The sequence below is a fragment of the Pelophylax lessonae genome (genome assembly GCF_965119305.1).
Source record: "Pelophylax lessonae genome assembly, chromosome: 9".
Taxonomy (NCBI): Eukaryota; Metazoa; Chordata; class Amphibia; order Anura; family Ranidae; genus Pelophylax; species Pelophylax lessonae.
Window position 1 is genome coordinate 130458294 of NC_138776.1, and position 23883 is coordinate 130482176.

Here is a 23883-nt window from a genome sequence, read left to right on the forward strand (position 1 = left end):
TTTACGTCTGGATCTGGAGGGGAAACAGCTTCCCCCTGCCTTTGCAAAGCTGGCAGATCAGTTGGTCCAGGGGCTACAGTTTATCTGTGATGCCTCTTTTGGATGTGGCTCCTTTTTGATTTCTAGGCTGTCTGTATTTGCAGTGGTCCTTCGGCGTATTATCTGGCTGAAATACTGGTCTGTGGACCAGACTTCTAAGAAGGCCTTATCTGATCCCCCCCTTTGTAGGGGATCGCCTGTTTGGAGCTTCCTTGGATGACCTCATTGAGGGTCTAACGGGGTAAGAGTACTCTTCCGCAGGCTACCAGGGGGAGGGAGCCCCGTCGTAGACGTGGGCCATTCTTCTCGCCTCATAAGAGGCCTTTTCGTCCCTCAGGGTCTGTCATTCAGTCTGGCTACAAGATTGAATTTCAGTCTCATCCTCCGGAAAGGTTCTTTCCTTCCAACCTGCACTTGTCCCCAGATCGCTTACGGGGTCTCTTTGTGGCCATGCGCATGACTTGTAACTTAGAGAGGTGATTGTCCCTGTTTCGACTTTGAAAAGTTTTCAGGGGTTTTACTTAACCCTCTTTACAGTTCCTAGGAAGGAAGGAAAGGTACATCCAATTTTGCACCTTAAGGTGCTAAACTGCTTGTGTGGGTACAGAAGTTCCAAATGGAATCCATTCGCACGGTAGTGGCAACCCTGCCTCCGGGGATTTTCCCGCTTCTATCTACATCAAGGACGCCTACCTTCACATTCCAATATGTGCCGGCCACCAGTGCTTCCTCCACTTTGCCGTAGCACGGAGCATTATCAGTTTGTGACATTACCCTTTGTTCTCACCTCTGCTCCTTGGGTCTTCACAAACGTGTTGGCCCGCTGCTAGCATTGTTGTGTCAGTGGGGGATCGCAGTACTGGAGTACCTGGATGATCTTCCTCGAGTGGAGTCTCTGACTGCTCTAATGGACGACTTGGCGATTACTCTGCTAACTCTGAGGGAGTTCGTTGGATTCTGAGCGTTCAGAAGTCTGCTCTGGTTCCTTCCACAAAACTGGACTATCTGGGTCTGACTCTGGGCTCCGTCTCAGCCAGTGTGTGTGTTCTGGAAAATCTCTCGAAAGGGCAGGACGCAATTCAGCTTCTGTTTTCTGGCAGTCCGTCATCCCTCCGGGCTTGCATGCGGGTCTGGGCCTGATGGTGTCTACCTTTTAGAGGTGGTTACGTTTGCACAGTTCCACATGAGATCGCTGCAAAAAGAGATTGTAGGGAAATGGGAGAAGAATCCAGTCTCTAGACAATCTGATCCTGTTGAGCCGGGGTACGAGAGGGTCCCTGTCAGCCTGTCCGGTTGGGGAGGCGTCCTCGGCACAGATTGTGCTCAGGGTCTCTGAACTCTGGATTGGCAAGCGGATTACCTCAGTTGATAGACGTTAAACCCGGGGGAATGGTCACTTCATCGGTAGGTGTTCCATCAGTTGTCTCCGGTGGGGAACTCCCGAGGTGGACCTGTTGGCCTTTTGTTTCAACAGGAAAGGTACAGAGCTTTGTGGCACAATCTCGGGATCCTCTGGCCGACGCCACAGACACATAAGTGGATTTTTGGAGTCAGTATTGTCTGATTTACCCCTCCCCCTGTGCAGGTTCAAGGCAGAAGGGATTCTGGTTATTCTAGTTGCTCCAGACTGGCCTTGCCAGTCTTTGTACGCTGATCTGGTATGGCTGGTCGCCGATGCTCCTTGGAGACTTCCTCTCTAGGAAGATCTGCTGTCCCAAGGGCCAATCTTCCATCCTGCTTTACAGTTGCTGACTTTAACAGCTTGGCTGTTAAAAGCCATGTGCTGAAGGATAGAGCTTTATCTGAATCCGTGATTCCTATGCTGTTAAAGGCTAGAAAATCTACCTCCAGGAAGATCTACCATTGTACTTTGAAGACGTGCGTTGCATGGTTAGTCTCTTGGGGTTCTCCCTTGCTCCTTTTCGTTGGCTCGGATCTTGGCTTTCCTCCAACGGGGGGGTTGAACAGCGCCTGGCCTTGAGTACCATCAAGGGCCAGGTTTCGGCCTTGGTGGTTTTCTTTCAACGTCTGTTGGCCACACATACCTTACCTTGGTGCGTACCTTTATCCAGGGAGTTCGACGCTTGGCTCCTCCGGTGCGGTCTCCATTTCTGCCATGGGACCTCAGTTTGGTGTTGTCAGTTCTGAAAATTTTTGGGAGGTTCTTCGGTTTGTTGTCCCAGAACGTGCCCTTTTTAGTGGCTATTACTTCTGCGCGCAGGGTGTCCGGGCTGGCAGCTGCGTATTGTCGTTCACCTTACCGGGTGGTTTTTCGTCCCTGTCTGTCGTTCCTTCCAAAGGTCGTCTCTGATTTCCATTTAAATGACGACATAGTGTTGCCTTCCCTATGTCCCAGGTCTAAACATCCTAAGGAAATTGCCTTGCTTTCTCTGGACGTGGGCAATAGGGATGTATCTGGCAGCTACAGAGTCTTTTAAGAAGTCAGACTCGCTATTTGTCCTTACAGATGGACCTCTGAAAGGGTTGGCCGCGTCTGCTGCGACTATTTTGAGATGACTCACAGTGATTCAAGCCTATTCAATTAGGGATCAGGTTCCTCCTTTCCTTGTTAAGTCGCACTCTACTCGGGCGTCAGTGATGCAGGTTTGCAAGGCGGCCACCTGGTCGTCCGTGCACACTTTTCACAAAGTTTTATAAAGTGGATGTGTTGGCATCTGCGGAGGCTTCTTTTGGCCGCAAGGTTTTGCAGGCTGCTGTATTAGAGGACCTGGTCCTCTTTTGAGGGTGTATTTTTTTTTTTTTTTTGTTCTGGGGAGCTCCAGTTGTTTATGGTTGGCTACGGTTTAGCCTTGGGGGTTTTTTTGTGCTGTTCCCACCCCTTACATTTGACATGCTTTGGGACGTCCCAATGGTCAAGAAGATGAGGCACTTTGTCCGTCAGTGAACGAAAGGGAGAATGGGATTTTTGACTTATTGTTAAATCCATTTCTCTGATCATTGAACACAGCACCCAACCCTCTGTGGAGTTGGCTTTTTCCTAACACTGCTTGTATCAAAACTGAGTGCCTATAGTGGAGAGTGAGTTATACCCCCTGGGACTGCTCATAGGCGTAGTTAAGCTTTTTACTGCCTAGTGTCCTACTCCTGTTGGGCAGTATAATCCAATGGTTAAAAGGAATCAGGAGCCATGTCCGCTAATGAACATCAGAGAAATGGATCTTACGGTAAGTTGGAAATAGCATTTTCTACTGTTCATGTTGGGATTTTTTTTGTAAATTTAAAGCATCTTCCATTAGTGGCTCTTTAAGATGTTCCAATTCACTGTACCAATGAACAAATGTTGTGATGAAGAGTTATTTTTACATTCAATGCTACAGTCTATAGGGAATACAATACAGCACAGGTACTGCTGAGCAGGAAGCACAGCCTGCATGTATAATGTGCAAATAAAAGAGCTTTTATGTTGAACGCTATAAACTGCACAGAAACCAGGTTTGTTGAAATTTTAAACCGCCTTGATAAAATGATTAATGGTAACCCAGTCACAGTCAGAATTTTATCAAACAACTTTTAAAAAGACAGTAGTTGCCTTTTCATAATCTGATCTTTTTTGATTTTTTTCTTTTAGAAACTGTGCAGCCCACAAACTGTAAATTGTAGGGATATAGAGGGTCGTCAGTCCACACCCTTACATTTTGCTGCAGGGTACAATCGGGTTACTGTGGTAGAATATCTGTTACAACATGGAGCAGATGTCCATGCTAAAGATAAAGGGTAAGCAGTTGATATTTGTAGAGAACCTGGACCACATGTATAATGATTCTTGTGTTGCTATTAACTGTCCGTTCCCAAGATAATCTGATAAACTAGATGTTATCATGGTTGCAATAGCAAATTCAGTTTAAGAATTTTTTTTTTTTTTTTTATAGTAGTTGTGTAGTGAATATTTTTGAAAAGATCCTTTTGTTCAATAATTTATGCAAAGGTCTTACCATGAGCTTAAATGTCTTTACTTGTGTTTTTAGTGGCTTGGTTCCATTACACAATGCTTGTTCCTATGGACACTATGAAGTAGCAGAGCTGCTTGTCAAGCATGGAGCAGTAATCAATGTAGCTGATTTATGGAAATTCACACCTTTACATGAAGCTGCAGCAAAAGGGAAATATGAGATTTGCAAGCTTCTCCTACAGGTATGGTCCTGACATTGAATGTCAAGTGCAAATGTTTGCTCTTTTTTCGGGTCAAAATTTAGACTTTATATAAGATAAATTGCACAATTGGTCTCAGTGATGTCTTTTGTATATTCAGCACCTATTCTATATTTCAGTCTAGCATTGCATATTGTGATTATCCCTGCAAGCCACAGTCAGGATATTAAGTTAAGCCGGTGATAGTTCGAATCTCGGCCAGCTCAGCAGGAACTGGCCGAGATTCAAACCTTCTATGGGCAGGCTGAGCCTGCCAGATTTTACACGCAATTTATTGCTGGCGGCTGTTAACAGCTGCTAACAATCCGTGTTCAACAAGCAGGGACAACAACACCTGCCGGAAGAACACAATGGCTCTGCGGGAGGTCTTCCCCCATCAACACTGACTGACTGACTGACTGTGTAGGGGAATCTCGCAATTTTCTTTCCTGCAACCTGTGATTGTAGGAAAGAATTTTTCCTGTCCATGACCGACCTTACTGTCATGAGCAAGACATGCACTTGAATTAAAATTTGCAAGAGTTTCTGAATTAGGTGCTACTTTGTCCACAGCCAACCTTTCTATTTTCTATGTATTTTAAAGCTGAACTTCAGAAAAACTGCTTAATAAATTGCTGAATTACATATATGGGAGCTGCTTTACCTGCCAAAGGATTTTTTTTCTGGCCATCCAGTCTTAAAAAGTTTTACATATCTAAGCTAGCTAACATCTAGTCTGGTGTCCTGATTTATTTCTGATGCCATTGAGCTATACCTGCAGCCTGCTGAATGGGCAGTGAGAGCTTATTCATGCCATGTCCATTGAGCTAATTTTCTCTACACTGTGCTCACCATACATGTACAATGATGTGCAGGAAAATACAGTTCAACGGACATCGTGTGAACAAGCCCTGAAGGAGAAGCATCAGAGTTAATCTTTTTGCTCACACTGGCCTCTCCTACAGTCAGCTTGTTCCTTGTCAATACATGTACATAAAATAGATTTGCTTCTACTGCTGCCCCTCCTTTTCCCAGTGCAAGTGCTGCTGTATTATGCAACAAAAAACAGCAGGATAAGTCATCTTTTACTAGTTCAGACTATCGATTTTTGACAGGGTGCTGTTGCCTGGTGGGGGCTCCTGCCAGAGCCCCCATTCCTGCTGGGATTGTGTTCGGTGCTCCCGGGGGCCACCATTTTCTTGTAATTTTTTTTGTGTTTTGCCTCGGCGGCCATGGTAGCCTCAAGGCCATTTGTTTGTGGTTTCCTCATTAGAAATGGCGGTGGCCATGTGTTTTGGGCTGTATGGGCATGGATTCGGAGGTGGGAGCCCCTCATACCCTAGTACTGACTTTTGGATATTTCTCTTCCTGATCGTCACACGGTGTGCAGTTCGTTTGGTGCTGTGAAGTGCCTGATCAGTGGTGGTGAGCTTTGTTTGGGTTCTCTCTCTGCTATATGTGATGGTGCATGTGTGCTGGGCCTTGTAGAACCACCAGCATGGTGGGGGTGTCCATAGCAGTGTTAAACACTCTTTCTCTTTTGTTCATTGCCAAACACAGCTCCAGATCTTCTTGACCATTGGGTTAAACTGCCCCCTACAGGAGTAGGACACTATGGGACAGTCCCAGGGGGTATGCTCCAACTTCCTGCTATAGGCACTCCGGTGGTGCAGTGGTCTGCCTGGAGTGGTGCCCACCCGGTTCCATGGTGTGGTAAGTAGTGTCCCCCCTCTCCCCTGGTGGTCTTTTTGGGTGGACGTGGGCCCCTCCCTTGGATGGTCGGACCCCCGGGTTCTCCTCCATTCCCCCCAGCCCCTCTACACGGTCACTGTGGGTCTTCCAAAATTTAGGCCGCAACTTGTGGCCTACTAGGCAATGCGGCCGAGGTGAGCGCTGCCGTCGGGGGGAGGGGGGGGTTGCCTCAGTGAGTGTAGCTGAAGCCCCCCAGCTCTCCTCTCCATCTGCTGGACTGGAAATCTGTGCAATTGCAGCTGGGCCTCCACAAAATTTTAGGCTGCGGCTTGGGGTCAGTTTGGCACCATCTTATTTTCTCTTACGTCCTCCGACAGTCGCCGCCTCTTCATATTCGTCACATATGGGGTATTAGACTTTGCTCCGAAGGAGTAGCTAGGCAACAGAATATGTTAACATTAAAGCTTTTAACATATCCCACCCTCAAGGGGTGGTCCCCTCAGTCAATACCCTCCTACTTCCTGCAACCATATCTCAGTTTTAATGTCTAGCTTGTCAGGAGTGGCTGGCTCTCTCTGTGCTGGGGCTTTGTGCCCCAGACTTTCTTCTTTTTTGATTTTTGTTTGAGTTTTCTCTCTACCTTTACTTAGCTGTTCTTTTTGTCAGCTTTAGTTCTTCGGATGAAGAGGATCATGCGGGCTGGGTCTCGGGCTGATCCCCCTGGTCGCAGGTCGTGGGTCAGTGGCTTCCCAGCCTGCCATCGAGCGTTCAGCCAGGTAACGCTCCTGGCACAGTGAACGACCCATCCCTGTTCGGTGCAGGGATGATTGGTGAGGTGGCTACCTCACTGGACGCTGTGCGGTTTCTTAACCCCCATTCTGTGCGTCTTGTATGCGACTCTCCCTGCCTCATGTGCAGCGGCTTGTTCGCCTGTGCGGGTCCCCCACGCCACTGTGAGGTAAGTGTATTTATGTGGGGACCTGTCTGTCTGGGGGGGGTGTCAGTCTGGGACTGTGTAACCTGCCTCTATTCACACTGTTTGTCTCCCTATCTCTCGGCTGCATGCTGTGGGCTGCAAGGGGGGGGGGGGGGGGGGAGCTGTGTGACACTGTGTGTGTCAGCCTTGTCAGTGTGAGAAGCTGTGTGCTGTGGGGCATGTTTTGTGGCATGTTTGGGCATTATACAGCAATCGCTGCGGCGATCTGACATGTTTTTTTATATACAGACGTGTGCATTACTGTACTGTGGAGCGGCGGTTTCAGCGCCAAACGGCGCCATTTTGCCTACACTCGCTCCGGCCGCATGTTCTACATGCATGGCGGCCATTTTCTTGTAGCCTCCCATAGGCTTTCATAGAGCGCCCTGGCAGCATCACTTCCTCTTCTCCAGGAACACCGATCGAGGCAGCAGCAGCGGCGAGGGTCTCCTCAGGTTATATCCTTCCTATCCATTGCCTGTGTCAGTGGGGGTCTCATTGTGCTTGTGTGTGGTGCGGTGGGCTGCGCTCGCCGCGCGTGTTAAAGGGGCAGTTAACCCTTTATTATCTGGCATTTGTTATAGGGGCAATGGATTCTCAGGAGGGCAAATTTCCTACCGCCTTGGTGGAAAGCCAGGGGACCGCTGTTTCCCTCCCAGGGGGGGATTTAGCCACTATTGTGGCTGGCCTTGCTGCTCAGGTGCAGATGCTGGTGGCTGCTCAATCTACTAAAAGACCCAGAGTTGCTCTTTCCTCTGATTCTGAGGGTGAAGGTGATGGGGTTGTTATGGCGGGGGCCTCCTTATCGGGGTCCCGCTCCTCCCTGGATCTAGTGGGGTCCGAGGTGGAGGCTGAAGTTGAAGGGGTTGATAATTCTCCCCCTGGCTCGCCTGAAGAGCTTGCAATCATGGATGAATTGATTGCTTCCATAAAACAAACGCTGCGTTTGCAGGATGAAGTGTGTCCCCCCGCTGCCTTGGCGGCTTATGGGACGCAGAGAAAACGCAGGACGCCGCAGGTTTTTCCCTGCAATGATGATTTTCAGCGCGCTGTTAAGGAACAATGGCGCAATCTGCGCAAACCTTTTGCTGTACCAAGTAGGTTCAAGCTGCGTTATCCTTTCTCGCCTTCCACTGACGAAAGGTGGTGTGTGCCACCCCCAGTGGATCACGCAATTGCGGTTTTAAACAAATCCACTGCGATTCCTGCAGAGGATTCCCCTGTGTTCCGTGATGCCACGGATAGGAGATTGGAGTCTCTTGCCCATCATACTTATTCTGTTACGGGTTCTATGCTTAAGGCTCTGTTTGCCTCTCTCTTGGCGGCCCAGGCGGTCGCAAGTTGGACGCAGATGCTTAGGCGCGTCCTAGTGGCCGATTCGGCCTCGCCGGAGACCCTGGATATGGTGGATCAAATCCACCAGGGTGTCATGTATCTGTGTGATGCGGACTTGGACCTAGTCCCGTTGGCTGCACGTGTGCACAGCGTGGCGGTGTTGTCTCGCCGCCTGGTTTGGTTGAAATGTTGGTCGGTGGACCAGTCTTCACGTAAGACCTTAGCCAATCTGCCTTATGATGGGTCTCGCCTTTTTGGGGAGTCCTTGGATGTGTTGATTAAGGGGATCACCGGAGGTAAGAGCACTCTCTTGCCCCATTTCCCCAAGGCTAAGGGGGCTTCTGGGAAGAAGCATGCTAATTTTCGGCCCCCTCAGGGGTCCTTTCGTGCCTTTCGGTCGCACTACAAGGGCAAACCGTTCAAAGGTCAAGGCTCTCAGAAGAAGCCCTGGTCTGGAAAACAGAAGTCCGGTCAATCCGGATCCGCTGCCCATAACAGTGCTGCCTGAAGGGGCGCCCTCACCCAGTTTTGGGGTGGGGGGGACGCTTGCTCGGTTTTCTTCAGCCCTGGTTGGCCCGCGTGCGGGACAGATGGGTTCAGGAGATCGTTCGATCTGGTTACAAGATCGAGTTTCTCTCTCGGCCGGAGAGCAGATTTTTTCCCTCAAATCTTCAACTGTCTCCAGAGCGTTTACGGGACCTGCACCTGGCGGTGCGGGACCTGAGGGCTCAGGGAGTGGTAGTTCCGGTGCCTCATCGGGACAGATTTCGGGGGTTTTATTCCAATCTGTTCACCGTGCCCAGAAAGGAGGGCAAGGTTCGTCCAATTCTGGACTTGAAGGCTCTGAACCGCTCTGTGCGGGTTCGCAAGTTCCGCATGGAATCCCTGCGGTCGGTGGTGGCTGCCCTGGTTCCGGGGGAATTCATGGCCTCCATCGATTTGAAGGATGCGTATCTTCACATCCCCATTTTCGAGGGTCACCAGAGGTACCTTCGATTTGCCATTGCGGAGGATCACTACCAGTTCGTGGCGTTGCCTTTTGGTCTCGCCTCGGCTCCGCGGGTCTTCACCAAGGTGCTTGCACCGGTTCTGGCATTATTGAGGGCCCAGGGCATTTCTGTCCTGGGGTATCTGGACGACATTCTGGTTCGGTCTGCGACCAGCCAGGGTCTGGAGAAGGACCTGTCTGTCACGATGCAAACTCTGCAGGAGTTTGGTTGGACGATAAATTTTCCAAAGTCGACACTTAGTCCGTCGGTTCGTCTTCCCTACCTGGGAATGATTCTGGACTCGGTGCAGGCGAAGGTCTTCCTGCCGGAAGACAAACTCAGAACTCTTCAGGAGGAAGTCAGGTCCCTCAGGGACGTTCCGCACTCGTCTCTGCGGACGTGCATGAGATGTCTGGGATTGATGGTCTCGGCCTTCGAGGCGATTCCCTTCGCCCAGTTTCACACGCGGGGTCTCCAAGCGGAGATCCTGTCCATGTGGGACGGGCGACCTCAATCTCTGGATCTTCAAATCTTGTTGAGTCATCGCACCAGAAGAGACCTTCTGTGGTGGCTCCAGTCCCCGATGGTGTCCGGGGGCAAGTCGTTTCGTCCTATCTCGTGGACGGTGATCACCACGGATGCCAGCCTGTCGGGCTGGGGTGGTGTTCTGGGCGTTCTGTCCGCCCAGGGAACTTGGTCGGAGGGGGAGTCTTCCCTTCCGATCAACGTTCTGGAATTGCGTGCGATAAGTCTGTCTTCATCGCTGGACGGACCGGCTGCAGGGCTGCCCGGTTCGGGTGCAGACGGAAAATGCCACGGCGGTGGCCTACATCAACCACCAAGGGGGCACCAGGAGTGCCCGAGCGGCTCGAGAAGTGGCCGACATTCTGTCTTGGGCCGAGACTCATGTCCCGGCGATAACGGCGGTTCACATTCCGGGGGTGGAGAACTGGCAGGCGGACTATCTGAGTCGCCAGACCCTGGATCAGGGGGAATGGTCTCTCCACCCGGCTGTCTTCCAGATGTTGTGCCCGAAGTGGGGTCTTCCAGATGTGGACCTGTTCGCGTCTCGTCTCAACAACAAGGTTCGTGGCAAGGACGCGCGACCCTCGGGCAGACGCGTCGGACGCGTTAGTGGCCCCGTGGCATCAGTACAGGCTGATGTACGCGTTTCCACCGATTCAGTTGCTGTCCAGGTTCCTTCGCAGGTTACACTCGGAACGCTGCACGGTGATTCTTGTGGCACCGGACTGGCCTCGCCGGTCCTGGTACGCAGACCTCGTGAATCTGGCGGTCGACGCCCCGTGGCGTCTGCCTCTTCGAGACGATCTCCTGTCTCAAGGACCGATATACCATCCTGCTTTACAGTCGCTGGCTTTGACGGCCTGGCTGTTGAGACCGAGGTCCTGAAGGAGAAGGGTCTCTCCCCAGAGGTCGTTCATATTTTGATCAACGCGAGGAAGTCTTCCTCGGGGAAGGTTTATTACCGTACTTGGAAGGCCTATTTTGCCTGGTGTGAGTCCAGGGGGTTTTCACCCCGCACGTACTCGGTTTCCCGAGTGCTGTCCTTCCTTCAAACGGGTGTCGATCAGCGTTTGGCACTGGCTACGATAAAGGGTCAGGTGTCTGCACTGGCCGTTCTGTTTCAACGTCCCGTGGCTTCCAACTCCTTGGTTGGCACTTTTGTTCAGGGTGTGCGGCATCTGGTTCCTCCTAGGAGGGATCCTCTGCCCCCTTGGGACTTGAATCTCGTTCTGTCTGTGTTGCAACGTGCTCCTTTTGAACAGATCAGGGAGATCTCGTTGTCTATGTTGTCCAAAAAGGTCGCCTTTTTGGTGGCGATCACTTCGGCTCGCAGAGTGTCGGAGCTGGCAGCTTTGTCCTGCAAGTCTCCCTATCTGGTTGTTCATTTGGATAAGGTGGTCTTGCGACCTAATCCTTCTTTTCTTCCGAAACGAGTTTCGGAATTCCATCTTAATGAGGATATTGTCTTGCCTTCGCTGTGCGCGAAGCCTAAACATCCAAAGGAGGTGAGATTACACTCTCTGGATGTTGTTCGGGCGATAAGGGTTTACCTTAAATCGACTGAGTCTTTTCGAAAGACGGATTCCTTGTTTGTCCTTCCAGAGGGTCCTCGGAAGGGCATGGCGGCGTCGGCCTCTACCATCGCCAAATGGATCAGGCAGACCATTGAACAGGCCTATGCTTTGCAGGGGAAGGTTCCCCCTGTGCCTGTGAAGGCGCACTCTACTAGATCTCTGAGTACGTCTTGGGCCTGTCGTCATGGGGCTTCTGTGGCCCAGGTGTGTAAGGCGGCGACTTGGTCGACCGTGCACACTTTCACAAAATTCTACAAAGTAGATGTTCAGGCATCTGCGGATGCTTCCTTTGGCCGCAAGGTTCTTAGTGCGGCGGTTCCCTAGGGTCCCTTGTGGGGACCACTGGCTGTTGGGATAAGTTTTTTATCCCCTGGTTATTTGTTTTTTCCTGGGTTGTTGCTCCTGTTGAGCACCTGTTTTTTCCTGTTGTCCAGCTGGGTTCCTTCCTTTGGTAAGGTTCCTTTCTTTGATGCGGAGACTGCGTTGCCTTTTCGGCGCGGATGCGTTTCCCACCCCTCATGTTTGCACTGCTTTGGGACGTCCCCATATGTGACGAATATGAAGAGGCGGCGACTGTCGGAGGACGTAAGAGAAAACGGAATTTTTGTAAAATCTTACCTGTAAAATTCCTTTCTCTGAGTCCTCCGACAGTCGCCGCCCCCGCCCCTCTTTTGGGGTTTGGTTGTATACTCTACTGCTATTCCACTAAAACTGAGATATGGTTGCAGGAAGTAGGAGGGTATTGACTGAGGGGACCACCCCTTGAGGGTGGGATATGTTAAAAGCTTTAATGTTAACATATTCTGTTGCCTAGCTACTCCTTCGGAGCAAAGTCTAATACCCCATATGTGACGAATATGAAGAGGCGGCGACTGTCGGAGGACTCAGAGAAAGGAATTTTACAGGTAAGATTTTACAAAAATTCCGTTTTTTATGTCCTCTGTGAAGGACTCGGAGAGTGACTCTTCAACCCCCCCCCCCCTCAACCCCCTCTCATGGGTGGTTCGTTTGTGGACCCTTGGTCGGCATTCCCTTGCCGGATCGCAGTCGGTGGCCTCCCCTGATTATGCATCGGGGTGAGCTTTAGTTTGTAGAGACCCGTCTGGGTCCACGCACTTTTGAGTGCCCTGATAGTGAGGGTGATTCCTCTTCTACTGCAGCCGCACATGAAAAGGCGTTGGTGGATGCACTGATTATGTCGGTGCGGGCTATTTTAACAATGGAGGATGCAGCTGCGTCAGAGTGCTGATCCCTTTTGGTACCCACAGACCCTCAAAAGCGGCAAAGGTGTATTCCCTTTTCCCGCCTACTTTGAAAAAATTGTTGCGAGTCAGTGGGGTTGCCCTAAAAGCAATATTGCAGTGCCTAAGTGTTTCACTAGATGGTATCCCTTTGAGGAGTCCCTTTTCAAAAAGTGGACAGTCCCACCTGTGGTGGATTCTCAGGTTTCCAGGCTGAATAAATCTGAATAAACTGTAATTCTGGTGGAGCAGGCTCCGGCTTTTAAAAATCCCTTTGACTGGAGAGCCGAGATTTTGGTCCGACACATGTTTCCAGGGACGGAGTGGGCCTTATCTGATATTCTCTTTAGGTAGGATCGCTTGTTCGGATCGTCCCTGCATGATAGCATTGAGCAGGATCTCAAGACAAGGATCTAAGTCCGAGGAGGTTTTTACAGGACCTGGTCTGGTAAGCAGAGTGTGGGTCCTTTCGGACCAGTTGACCTCCCTGATACAAGACAGATGGGTCCAAAAGCTAATTTGGTTTGGTTACATTACAAGATCGAGTTTCGGTATTTACCTCCGGCAAGGTTCTTTCCTTCCAAACCTACATTCATCCCCAGATCACCTGCGAGGTCTCCTCGGGGCGGTACAGGATCTGCGCTTACTAGGGGTCATTGTACCGGTTCCAGAATCTGAATGCTTTCAAGTATTTTTAATCAAACCTCTTTAAGGAAGGCAAAGTTCATCCAATGCTGGACCTCAAGGCCTTGAACCGCTTGTGCGGGTACAAAGATTCCAGACGGAGGCCATTCGCACTCTAGTGGCATCCCTTCATGAAGTGGATCTTCTGGCCTCTATCGATTTCAACGGCGATTACCTTCATATCCCAATATATATCAGGCATCAGCGCTTTCTTCGCTTTGCCATGGGCGAGGAGCACTATCAATTTGTGGCATTACCCTTTGGTCTCGCCTCAGCTCCTCGGGTGTCTCAAAAGTTTTGGCCCTGGCGTTAGCAGGGGATTGCGGTACTCTGGGTACTCTGGTATCTGGATGATCTTCTGCGAGCAGAGTCTCCAGATTGCCTTACAAGACAACCTGAACATTGCTGTGCGAACCTTTCAAGAGTTCGGATGGGAACTGAATTTCCAAAAATCTGCTCTGGTTCCATCCACTAAGCTGGACTACCTGGGCCTGAGCCTGGACTCTGCCTCAGCCCAGGTGTTTCTCCTGGGGGAAAAACTCCACAAGCTGCAGGATACGATTCAGCTCCTGTTGTCCATCATGCTGTCATCTCTGGCCTGATGGTGTCTACCTTTTTGAGGCGGTTCCATGCCAGACCTCTGCAGCAAAGGGAGATTCTTGCCAAATGTAACAAGAATCCCACAGTCAATGAACAGATCAGACGATGTGATCCTGTTGAGCCGGGGTACTAGAGGGTCTCTGATCTGATGACTTTGTTTTTTGGCTCTTCGACAGGGTAAATCTCCCCCCTTTACTGGACGGTGGTCATCCATCATGGATGCCAGCCTGTCTGGGTGGGGAGGCGTCTTGGGCACTGTTTTTTGCTCAGGGGGTGTGGACTCTGGAGGAGTCCAGACTGCCAATCAATATCCTGGAAATTCGGGCGATCAGGCTTTTCCTAACACATTGGACGGACATCTGCTGGGGCACCCAGTAAGGATTCAATTGGACGGTGCCAAGGCTGTAGCATATGTCAATCACCAAGGGGGCACAAAAACTGCCCTAGCAGGCTGGGGAAGTAGCCGGCATTCTAAGGTGAGCGGAATGCTTTGTTCTAGCCCTCTCTGCTGTGCATATTCTAGGGGTGGAAAATTGGCAGGAGGACTACCTCAGTCAGCAGGCGTTGGACCAGGGAAAATGGTTTCTTCACCCAGAGGTTTCATCAACTGTGTCTCCAGCGGCGAACTCCCGAAGTGGACCTGTTCGCCTCTCGTCTCAACAGGTAGTTACAGAGGTTGATGGCAAGGTCTCGGGATCAGACGTTCTGGTGGCCCCATTGGTTCTAGTTTAGACTGATATGCATATTTCCTCCTCAAAAACTTCTGCCGATACTTCTGCAAAGAATCAAGGCAGAAGGGATTCCTGTCATCCTAGTGGCCCCATACTGGACTTGCCGGTCTTGATACTCAGATCTAGAACAGCTGGTCACCAATGTTCCTTGGAGACTCCCTTTCAGAGAAGGTCTTTTGGCTCAAAGGCTGATCTTCCATCCTGCTTTAGTCGCTGGCTTTAACGGCCTGGCTATTGAAAGCGAAGTGCTGAAAGATAGAGGGTTGATGGAATTGGTGATTCCCACGCTGTTGAAAGCTAGCAAATCTACTTCTAGGAAGATTTCTCAAAACAGGAAGGCGACTCGAATCTTGGAGTTTATCCAAAAAGGTGTAGATCAGTGTTTGCCTTTTGGACCATTAAGTTTGCAAGGTGGCCACCTGGCCACCAGGCTCTGTCTTGCCTTTGCCGTCTTTTGTCCGAGGGCTGTCGTGTCTGTTGAAAAGTGCAAAAGACTGCACACGAATTTTGTCGGCCAACAACAGCCGACTGCAGAAGTGATGTCATGTGATGGTTAACTTTCCCTGTGTTTTTTCTTTTCTGAGCATGCCCAGTCTTGCAAATCTGCTGTCTGTCGGCCGAAATCTGTACTGACTGGCGAACAATCGGCCGTTCTGGTGTCGGCATACAAAAATTTTAATGCTTGCACGACAGATTCTGTTCGGCCGAAAGTGCGCTGTCGGAAGCATCATATTAACAAGCCTACAATCGGCCGATCGGTCGTCGGCTGAATCTTTTTGGTCGTCGGCCGAATCTTTTCGGCCGACAATCTGCACGTGTGTACGGGGCATAACTGTTGATCTGTCTGCAACTATTGAGGAATAACTGAGGCTGTTTTTCCTACAAGAATGATGGCTTTTAGCATTCGATTTTAGTACTCTCCACCATTAGCTAGGTCATATGGGCGAAGTGCAATGTTTGGTCTATATGTTTTTTATTTATTTTATTTTTTTTGATGAACTACTACTGCACCTTATACATAGGTTTACCGTATAGACCTCTTATTGCACTTCTTCCACAGTGCCTGGACGCCATTCTGTGGTGTTTTTTGTCTTATCTTTTTGTTTGCCTTTCTATCTTCACTGTGTTTGTCCATGTCCTTTGTTTTTCGTCCTGTATGGTTATGTAGGTGGGGTCACTATTACTGACATGTATTCATGCTACATTGTTTATACATGGCAACGTGTGGTCGCACATATGCTTTTATCTATATAATTTTTTCAATAAATCTGTGTATTTTTCCATCTTACACCGGTTGAATTTGCCTAATCATTTAACCTCTTCCCATGCCACTGTGGTTCTTTCCCCAGAGGTTTATCTTGCTGTTTAGAGGACCTGGTATTGTTTTTTTCAGTTTATGGTTGAGCTCCATGTTACTTGGTTGGCTACAGTTTAGCCTTGGGAAATTTTTATTGCTGTTCCCACCCCTCATGTTTGACACTGCTTTGGGACGTCCCAACGGTGAAGAAAAGGAGCTGTCTGTCAATGAACGAAGAAGAAAATGGGATTTTTGACTTACTATAAAATCCATTTCTCTGATGTTCATTGACGAATACAGCACCCACCCCTCTTTCCAGTTGGCTTTCTTCTGACACTGCTTGTAACAAAATTGAGTGGCTATAGCCGAGAGGGGGGGGGAGTATACCCCCAGGTACTGCCCAAAGGGGTAGTCAACATTTTTTTTTTTTTTTTCCTACCTAGTGTCCTACTCCTGTAGGGGGCAGCATGACCTAATGGCGAATAAAAGGAGCTGTCCATCAATGAACATCAGAGAAATGGATTTTACGGTAAGTCAAAAATCCAATTTTTCACAAATACGTTTAGATGAGAGTGTACCCTCAACTACGTTTTTGTCAAAAGGAGATGGCGGGCGCTAGGGTTACTGCCTAATCCTAATGAGTTTCAAAAGCATCACAGTGACAATACGGTTTTAGTATATTTCCTGTTAAGTGAATGTCTCATCCAGAAAATGCCATTTACCCAGAAAATGTCTGTTTGAACATGCGTGTTTGCAGAATCTTTCCAATAAGCATTGCATAGCTTTTAGTAAAGATCCTTTTAGCTGCCGACTCTGCTGCTGGCTGCACAGAAACAAATCGGTTCTGTATCTTGACTAATCCGTGTTCTTTCTGCAGCCAACTCCTGTTCGCTTCACTTTGTTCTGCTTTGGTCCCACTAGGGGGAGCACTTCACACAGTAAATTAACTCTGCATTTGACTACATGCTGGGAACAGGCTGATTTGTTGTTTTTGTGTAAGCTGGGGGGGGGGGGGGGGGGAACAGAAAGTGCAGTTATCCTTTGTTTTTAATCCTGTACTTCAGTTGCTAAAAAAAAGTATGTTGCGTAGGGGTAGCATTGTATAGCTCCTGTTTAAATCTGTGGCATAGACTATTAGTCCCTGAGGACCAGGGTTTGTAAAATACTGCTCAACTGGCCTTATTTTTTAAGTAAATCACTATTATTTAAGTGTTTAAATTGTTTTATTATAAACAGCATGGAGCTGATTCAACGAAAAAGAATAGAGATGGAAATACACCATTGGACCTGGTCAAAGATGGAGATACAGACATTCAGGATCTCCTCCGTGGAGATGCAGCCTTGTTGGATGCTGCCAAGAGAGGCTGTGTAGCTCGAGTGAAAAAACTTTGCACAGCTGAAAATGTCAATTGCAGAGATACACAAGGCAGACATTCTACCCCATTACATTTAGCAGGTGAGTGTGATTTCTCACAGGTTTGTTTTGCAGCTGTTAACAGTAGTTTAGTCATATTCAGTAAAGCAATTTGCTAATTCTTAAGCACAGGAACCTATAGCAAGCTGATCAGAATTCCCATTGTACTGGTTTTTAGCAGAACTGTTTCAGATTAGTTGCTAAAGGTAACGCCATTGGTTGTATTTTAAAAAGCATAACGTTCTAAAGTAAAAAATGTCTGTAGAACCTTTTCATGACGTGCTTTTTGTGCTTTCATGACTGTGGTTTCAAGGCTTTAAGTGATTGTATTTTCTTCCTAAAAATGAGGCTGTTAATTATCTTTGAAATAGGTGTGTTAGATTTGCAGAATTTATAGTCATTTAAGTAATTTCATCTGTGTTATAAATACTTTCCCCATTTTTGATACCTGATGTGGCCTATGCAAAGTCCCTATACTAGCAATACCCTACAGTCAGTACTTTATGGGCTTTGGTTCTCCTAGATCCTGGCATGTTTCTAACTCCAGGATGCAGTAGATCCCAACTTAAAGGATAAGTTCATCTTTTATTAAAAAGAAAAAAAAATGATAATGCACATCTTTTTGCAGGTAAAGAAAGTATGCTTTTATTATATATATATATATATATATATATATATATATATATATATATATATATATATATATATATATATATATATAATATATTTATTATAAATTTTTTTTTTTTTTTTTTTTTTTTTTTTAAATACAGTGGAGCCTGAAAAAACATTGCACCCATGATCAGCAGATCACAGGTGCAATGCCAGGATCCTGCAGACTTTCAGCACACGGTCTTCCCATACCTCTGATTTGGATAGGCAGTTACTGAATTGCAGTGTAGCACCCTACAAAGTAGGTGCTAGGTAAAACTACAGTGGGCCTTGTCTGCTTAACAGCAGGGCCATGTTTTCAGTCAGGTTGTCATGGTTCCCAGGTGTGGCTGTTGAGACTGGGGAGTCTCCCCACTGAGCTCTGATAGGGCTCTCATTTGGCAGTGGAGGAAAGTCGGCCAATGGCACATTTAGGTTTTTATCTACCCCAGAAAGGCAGATTCTGCCGCACAGCATTCTGGGAGTGGGTATATGTTTGAGGGGAGCGCATGATGCAGCGTCTTTGGCGGGAAGCAGAGTCCCTGGAGGGAGAGTGCGGCTGTCTCTCCTCCTGTCAGAGGAATCGGGTGTCCCAGGCGGCTTGCCTGAGGGGACAGAAGGCTGAGCTGCAGAGAGGATCCGGTGCGGAGGACCAGCGGAGCTGAGAGGGGTCCAGTTTCAGAAAAGCATTCCTAGTTTGTGAGTACTGCAAACTGCCCCTGGGGTCTGCCTAGAGAGAGGGGGGGCCACTCCGGTGAAGGTCGTGGGGATCCAGGAGCAAGTGTAAAGGGGGTGCCAGTGTGTGGACCCTGAAGTGTAGAGGGGTGCCTAGTGAGAGGACCCTGAAGTACAAAGGGGGGGCGCCAGCAAGTGGGCCCTGAAGTGTTAGTGTACAGCGTGCAGTATACAGAGGCTACCTCAGTCAGCATGGACTGGAGGCAGCAGTGTTCGGGACTTTTGAGCTAACCAGTGTGTCAGAAGTCAAGTTCAAGCACAATTAAGCAAGTCGGCGTTTCTCAATCGCCAGCAAGCATTGGACTGCACCTAGCTGGCGTCACGTCAGCGCTGAAAGGCATTTTATTTTTCCCCCAAAGTGTCCCCATTTGTACCTAGTTGAGCCAGAGGACTATCCCACTCATTCCCTTCTCCCATCCCCTATATCAAATAAACAAAACAAACCAAAGATTCCGGACTAGTCTTTGACTCCAATCTCACACTTGGGTGTTCAGCTTAAAGGGGCAGCCCCCCCCCCCCCCCCCCCAGTTCATTGAGAACTAGAAACGTTCGTCCGCAGCAGACAACAGTACTTGTAGTTCATTTATTCACAGAACTCAGTGAATGATGTGGCTGTGTGGGCGGAGCCTCGCATGAACACGCTCTTTTTAAATTATGTCTGAAGTGGTTCAGGGGAAGGATCCCCTGCCTGCTGTAATAGTGGGGGTGAGGGGGGGGCGGGGTGGAATGCAGGAGTTAAAACATATTATATGTTCCACCATAAATACAGGTGGAACATCTAACATTTTCCAAAGGTGTGCCTTTAATCTGGATAAGTCCCTATGGTCAGCAGGGAAAAAGGGAACTGTATTTGGGCCCTGCAGCCGCCAAAAGATCCAAAGACTTTGAGTGCACCCTCACTTGCAAGAAGCGCCATATGCCAATTGGGCTTACCCAGAGAAAGTATTTTCATAAAGTGTTTTGCTCACAAGAACTCCATGAAGGAGGTATTCTACAAGAAATGTGGTTCTCCGGCTTTTGACCTGGCCCATTTCTACTTGAACAAACACTTTACAGGTCCTGGTGGATAGGGTGCCAGTCTTTAAAGAACTCAAACAAAAGTTTTGGGGCTCTCCATTAAGGTGATATTCTCTCTAGTAGAAACGGCTCTGCAGCCTTCTGTGGGAGTTTGCGAAGACCTTAAGGTTTGGGCAAAGTGTATGCTCTATCCCAGAAAATCAGACCTAGAGGATCCTGCTATTTAGCAGCTCCCTCAGGACTTTACAAAGCCTTGAGTTTCTCAAAACATGCCTTGGAAGATATTCTATATGGCAGCTTTTAAGGGTGGGCACTATGTCTCTTTACATAATGGATCCTATGGATGAAGTGTTGGTTGGCAGAAAATGGCTGTGGGTAAAAGCGTGCACACTTACCTATAAAGAAAGTGATAGGTCAGAAACTGGTGGTGCCCTTTGAAATCCAAAAAGAATTCATTTCGCAAGCAACCAACTTTGGGTTTTAAACAAAAGCCTACATCTTCTTTTGGCTTTCATGGCTGCCTGGACTCAGGAAGTCTGCACCGTGCTGTCTAGAGGTTATAAGGGGGAGTTTGTTGCCCTCCCGTTTCACTCTTTTTGCTCTCAAGGGTGTTTTTCAAATCCACAAAACTGTTTTCTTTGCGTCTCTGGAAAGACTGCTGTCCCAATGCTTAAGAGGATACGTCTTGTGGCTTCTGTTCCAGCCTATCCATGGTTCCCAAGCCAAATGGAAACATCTGGCCTGTTCTGGAGCTCAAGGGTCTCATGTTCTTAACGGTACTAAAATTCAGGATAGGGTCCACTGAACATTTTCTTTGCTTCATCGTGGGGGCTTCCTGGCATCAGTGGATATCAACGATGTCTACCTGCACATTCCAATTTTCCGGCCTTCCCAAAGGTTTCTGCGAGTTGTAGTGGAGGATTGCCAGTCAATTAGTCGCACTGCCTTTTGACCTGTCCATGGTCTCCAGAGTGCTCACCAAGGTGTTGGACTTAATTTTTGAGGTTGTTGAGGACCTGGATTATCCCCAATTTTTTCAGTGCTTTGGGACATTGCAAACAGTCATACATTTTAACTCCTTTGTTTCATGGGATGTATGATTGATTCATTAGGATTTTTGGTTTACTTGAAAAATCCTTTTCTTGTGGTATACCACAGGCCACAGAGATCCCTCCCCTTCTGTATGTTCCTCATTGCTTGCTAAAAAACTGAGACTTGGCTGAGCTAGGAGGGTTTATACATTGTCAAAGATTCCAGACCTTTTTTTTTTTCACCAGAATAATCTAAGTATTAATAAATATGAACTCTGTCATGCAATGTAGTCCAAGAAAGGGATCTTAAAGGTACATAAAATTAGAGCTTGACCGATTATCGGCAACACCAATATATCGGTGGCCAATATGCACTTTCCCTGATATATCAAAATCGGCCCCTGAGGTTACCGATATTTAGGGAAAGTGCATGTCCTGGGGTGATGCCTGCAGCTAGAGGCATCACCCCCAGTACGGGTGTCCATAGCCGACGGTTGGCTGACTTTGTAATGACAACCGATGTGGCTAAGAAGCCGCTCGGCTGTCATTACAAGGAGCAGGAGGGGACATTAAGCCAGTGTGCATGGAGCCTAAAAGTATTGGGAAGCTGTATTACACATTTTTGTATAAAATCACACTATGCTTAAAATTATTTCTGCACACTTTTTTTTTTTTTTTTCTCCAGCTGGCTACAACAACTTGGAAGTTGCGGAGTACCTGTTACAACATGGTGCTGATGTGAATGCACAAGATAAAGGGGGACTTATTCCACTGCACAATGCAGCATCATATGGGGTAAAAATGTTTCTTTTTTTATCAAACTTAATGCCTTTTTTGTAATTTTGAAAGATTTTTTTAGGGGAAAAAAGCATTATGAGAGAAAATAAATCACATTCATGGTTTACTGGTAGCAGTTATGACTCAAGCATCTTTGTATTACACAACACTGACTCGATATGGCCAGTTTGGTCACACAACCGAAACCTTAATATGTTCTTGGTAGAAAACCTGAGTATCCCAATAAAAAAATACTTCATGGAGAGGAGTCCTGGGATTGAATTTTGATTTGACTTTTTATTGCAAAGGAAACACTATGGGGACAATTCAGTAAGGCATTTGCAACCCTTTTCTGACACTGTTATTTTAGCCATATACAACACAAATAATAGTTGGGACCTTAAAGGCACACAAATTTTTGTTTCAAAATGTGTGAATTATTGAACGTGTGTATGGTATGTTTGTGTGTGTATATGTATGTATATGTATATATATATATATATATATATATATATATATGTGTATATATATATATATATATATATATATATATATATATATATATATATATGTATGTATATATGTGTGTGTGTGTGTATATATTATAATTACACACACTCACAAGTGAGTACACCCCTCATATTTTTGTAAATATTTTATTATCTTTTCATGTGACTACACTGCAGAAATTACTTTGCTACAATGTAAGGTAGTGAGTGTAAATTTGCTGTCCCCTCAAAGTAACTCAACACACAGCCATTAATGTCTAAACCAATGGCAACAAAAGTGAGTACACCTCTAAATAAAAATGTCAAAATTGGGTCCAAAGTGTCAATATTTTGTTTGGCCACTATTATTTTCCAGCACTGCCTTAACCCTCTTGGGCATGGAGTTCACCAGAGCTTCAAAGGTTGCCACTGGAGTCCTTTTCAACTCCTCCATGACGACATCATGGAGCTGGTCGATGTTAGAGACCTTGTGCTCCTCCACCTTCCGTTTGAGGATGCCCCAAAGATACTCCATAGGGTTTAGGTCCGGAGACATGCTTGGCCAGTCAATCACCTTTTACCCTCAGCTTCTTTAGCAAGACAGTTTTCGTCTTGGAGGTGTGGTTGGGGTAGTTATCATTTTGGAATGCTGCCTAAGCCCAGTCCCTGAAGGGGGGATCATGCTCTGCTTCAGTATGTCACAGTACATGTTGGCATCCATGGTTCCCTTAATGAACTGTAGCTCCCTAGTGCTGGAAGCACTCATGCGGCCCAAGACCATGACACTCCCACCACCATGCTTGACTGTAGGCAAGACACACATGTCTTTGTACTCCTCACCTGGTTGCCGCCACACACGCTTGACACCACCTGAACCAAATACATTTATCTTGGTCTCATCAGGCCACAGGACAAGGTTCCAGTTAATCCTTGTCTTTAGTCTGCTTGTCTTCAGCAAACTGCAGGCTTTTTTTGTGCATTATCTTTAGAAGAGGCTTCCTTCTGGGACGACAGCCATGCAGACCAGTTTAATGCAGTGTGTGGCATATGGTCTGAGCACTGACAGGCTGACCCCACACCCCCCCACCCCTTTAATCTCTGCAGCAATGTTGGCAGCACTCGTGTCTATTTCCTAAAGACAACCAGTGGGTATGACGCTGAGCACGTGCGCTCAACTTCTTTGGTCAACCATGATGAGGCCTGTTCTGAGTGGAACCTGTCCTGTTAAAACGCTGTATGGTCTTGGCCACTGTGCTGCAGGTCATTTTCAAGGTCTTGGCAATCTTCTTATGCCTATGCCATCTTTATGTAGAGCAACCATCTTTTTTTCAGATCCTCAGAGTTCTTTGCCATGAGGTGCCATGTTGAACTTCCAGTAACCAGTATGAGAGAGTGAGAGCGATAACACCAACTTTAACACACCTGCTCCCCATTCACACCTGAGACCTTGTAACCCTAAAAGTCACATGACATTGGGGAGGGAAAAGGGACAGAACACCTCCTGCAGAGCACCCCAGGTCGGTAATTCTAGTCGCCAACGCGACCTGGTGCTGGGGTTTGTCGAGCCCTATGTATGTATATAATACACTGAACAAAATTATGAACGCAACACTTTTGTTTTTGCCCCCATTTTTCATGAGCTGAACTCAAGGATCTAAGACTCTCTATGTTCACAAAAGGCCTCTTTCTCTCAAATATTCACAAATCTGTGTAAATCTGGGTTAGTGAGCACTTTGCCGAGATAATCCATCCACCTCACAGGTGTGGCATATCAAGATGTGGATTAGACAGCATGATCATTGCACAGGTGTGCCTTAGGCTGGCCACAATAAATAAAAGGAGAACACAGGCGCCACACTAAGTGCAGTATATCGAGATTTATTAGGGGTTAACCAATGAAAAGGTACTCACAAGAATGTATGTAAAAACAGCATGACA

The 23883-nt window shown here is 47.6% G+C and overlaps 1 protein-coding gene across 1 annotated transcript in view; it reads left to right on the forward strand.

Moving 5' to 3' along the window:
• Positions 1-23883, forward strand: part of TNKS2 (tankyrase 2) — a gene marked incomplete at its 3' end in the record, with an annotated part of 115074 nt that overhangs the window by 55596 nt on the left and 35595 nt on the right. The window contains exons 14-17 of the mRNA XM_082268894.1: positions 3629-3774; positions 4026-4191; positions 17069-17288; positions 21366-21475. Coding sequence (XP_082125020.1) covers positions 3629-3774; positions 4026-4191; positions 17069-17288; positions 21366-21475 — 642 coding nt within the window. The remainder of the gene's footprint in view (positions 1-3628; positions 3775-4025; positions 4192-17068; positions 17289-21365; positions 21476-23883) is intronic.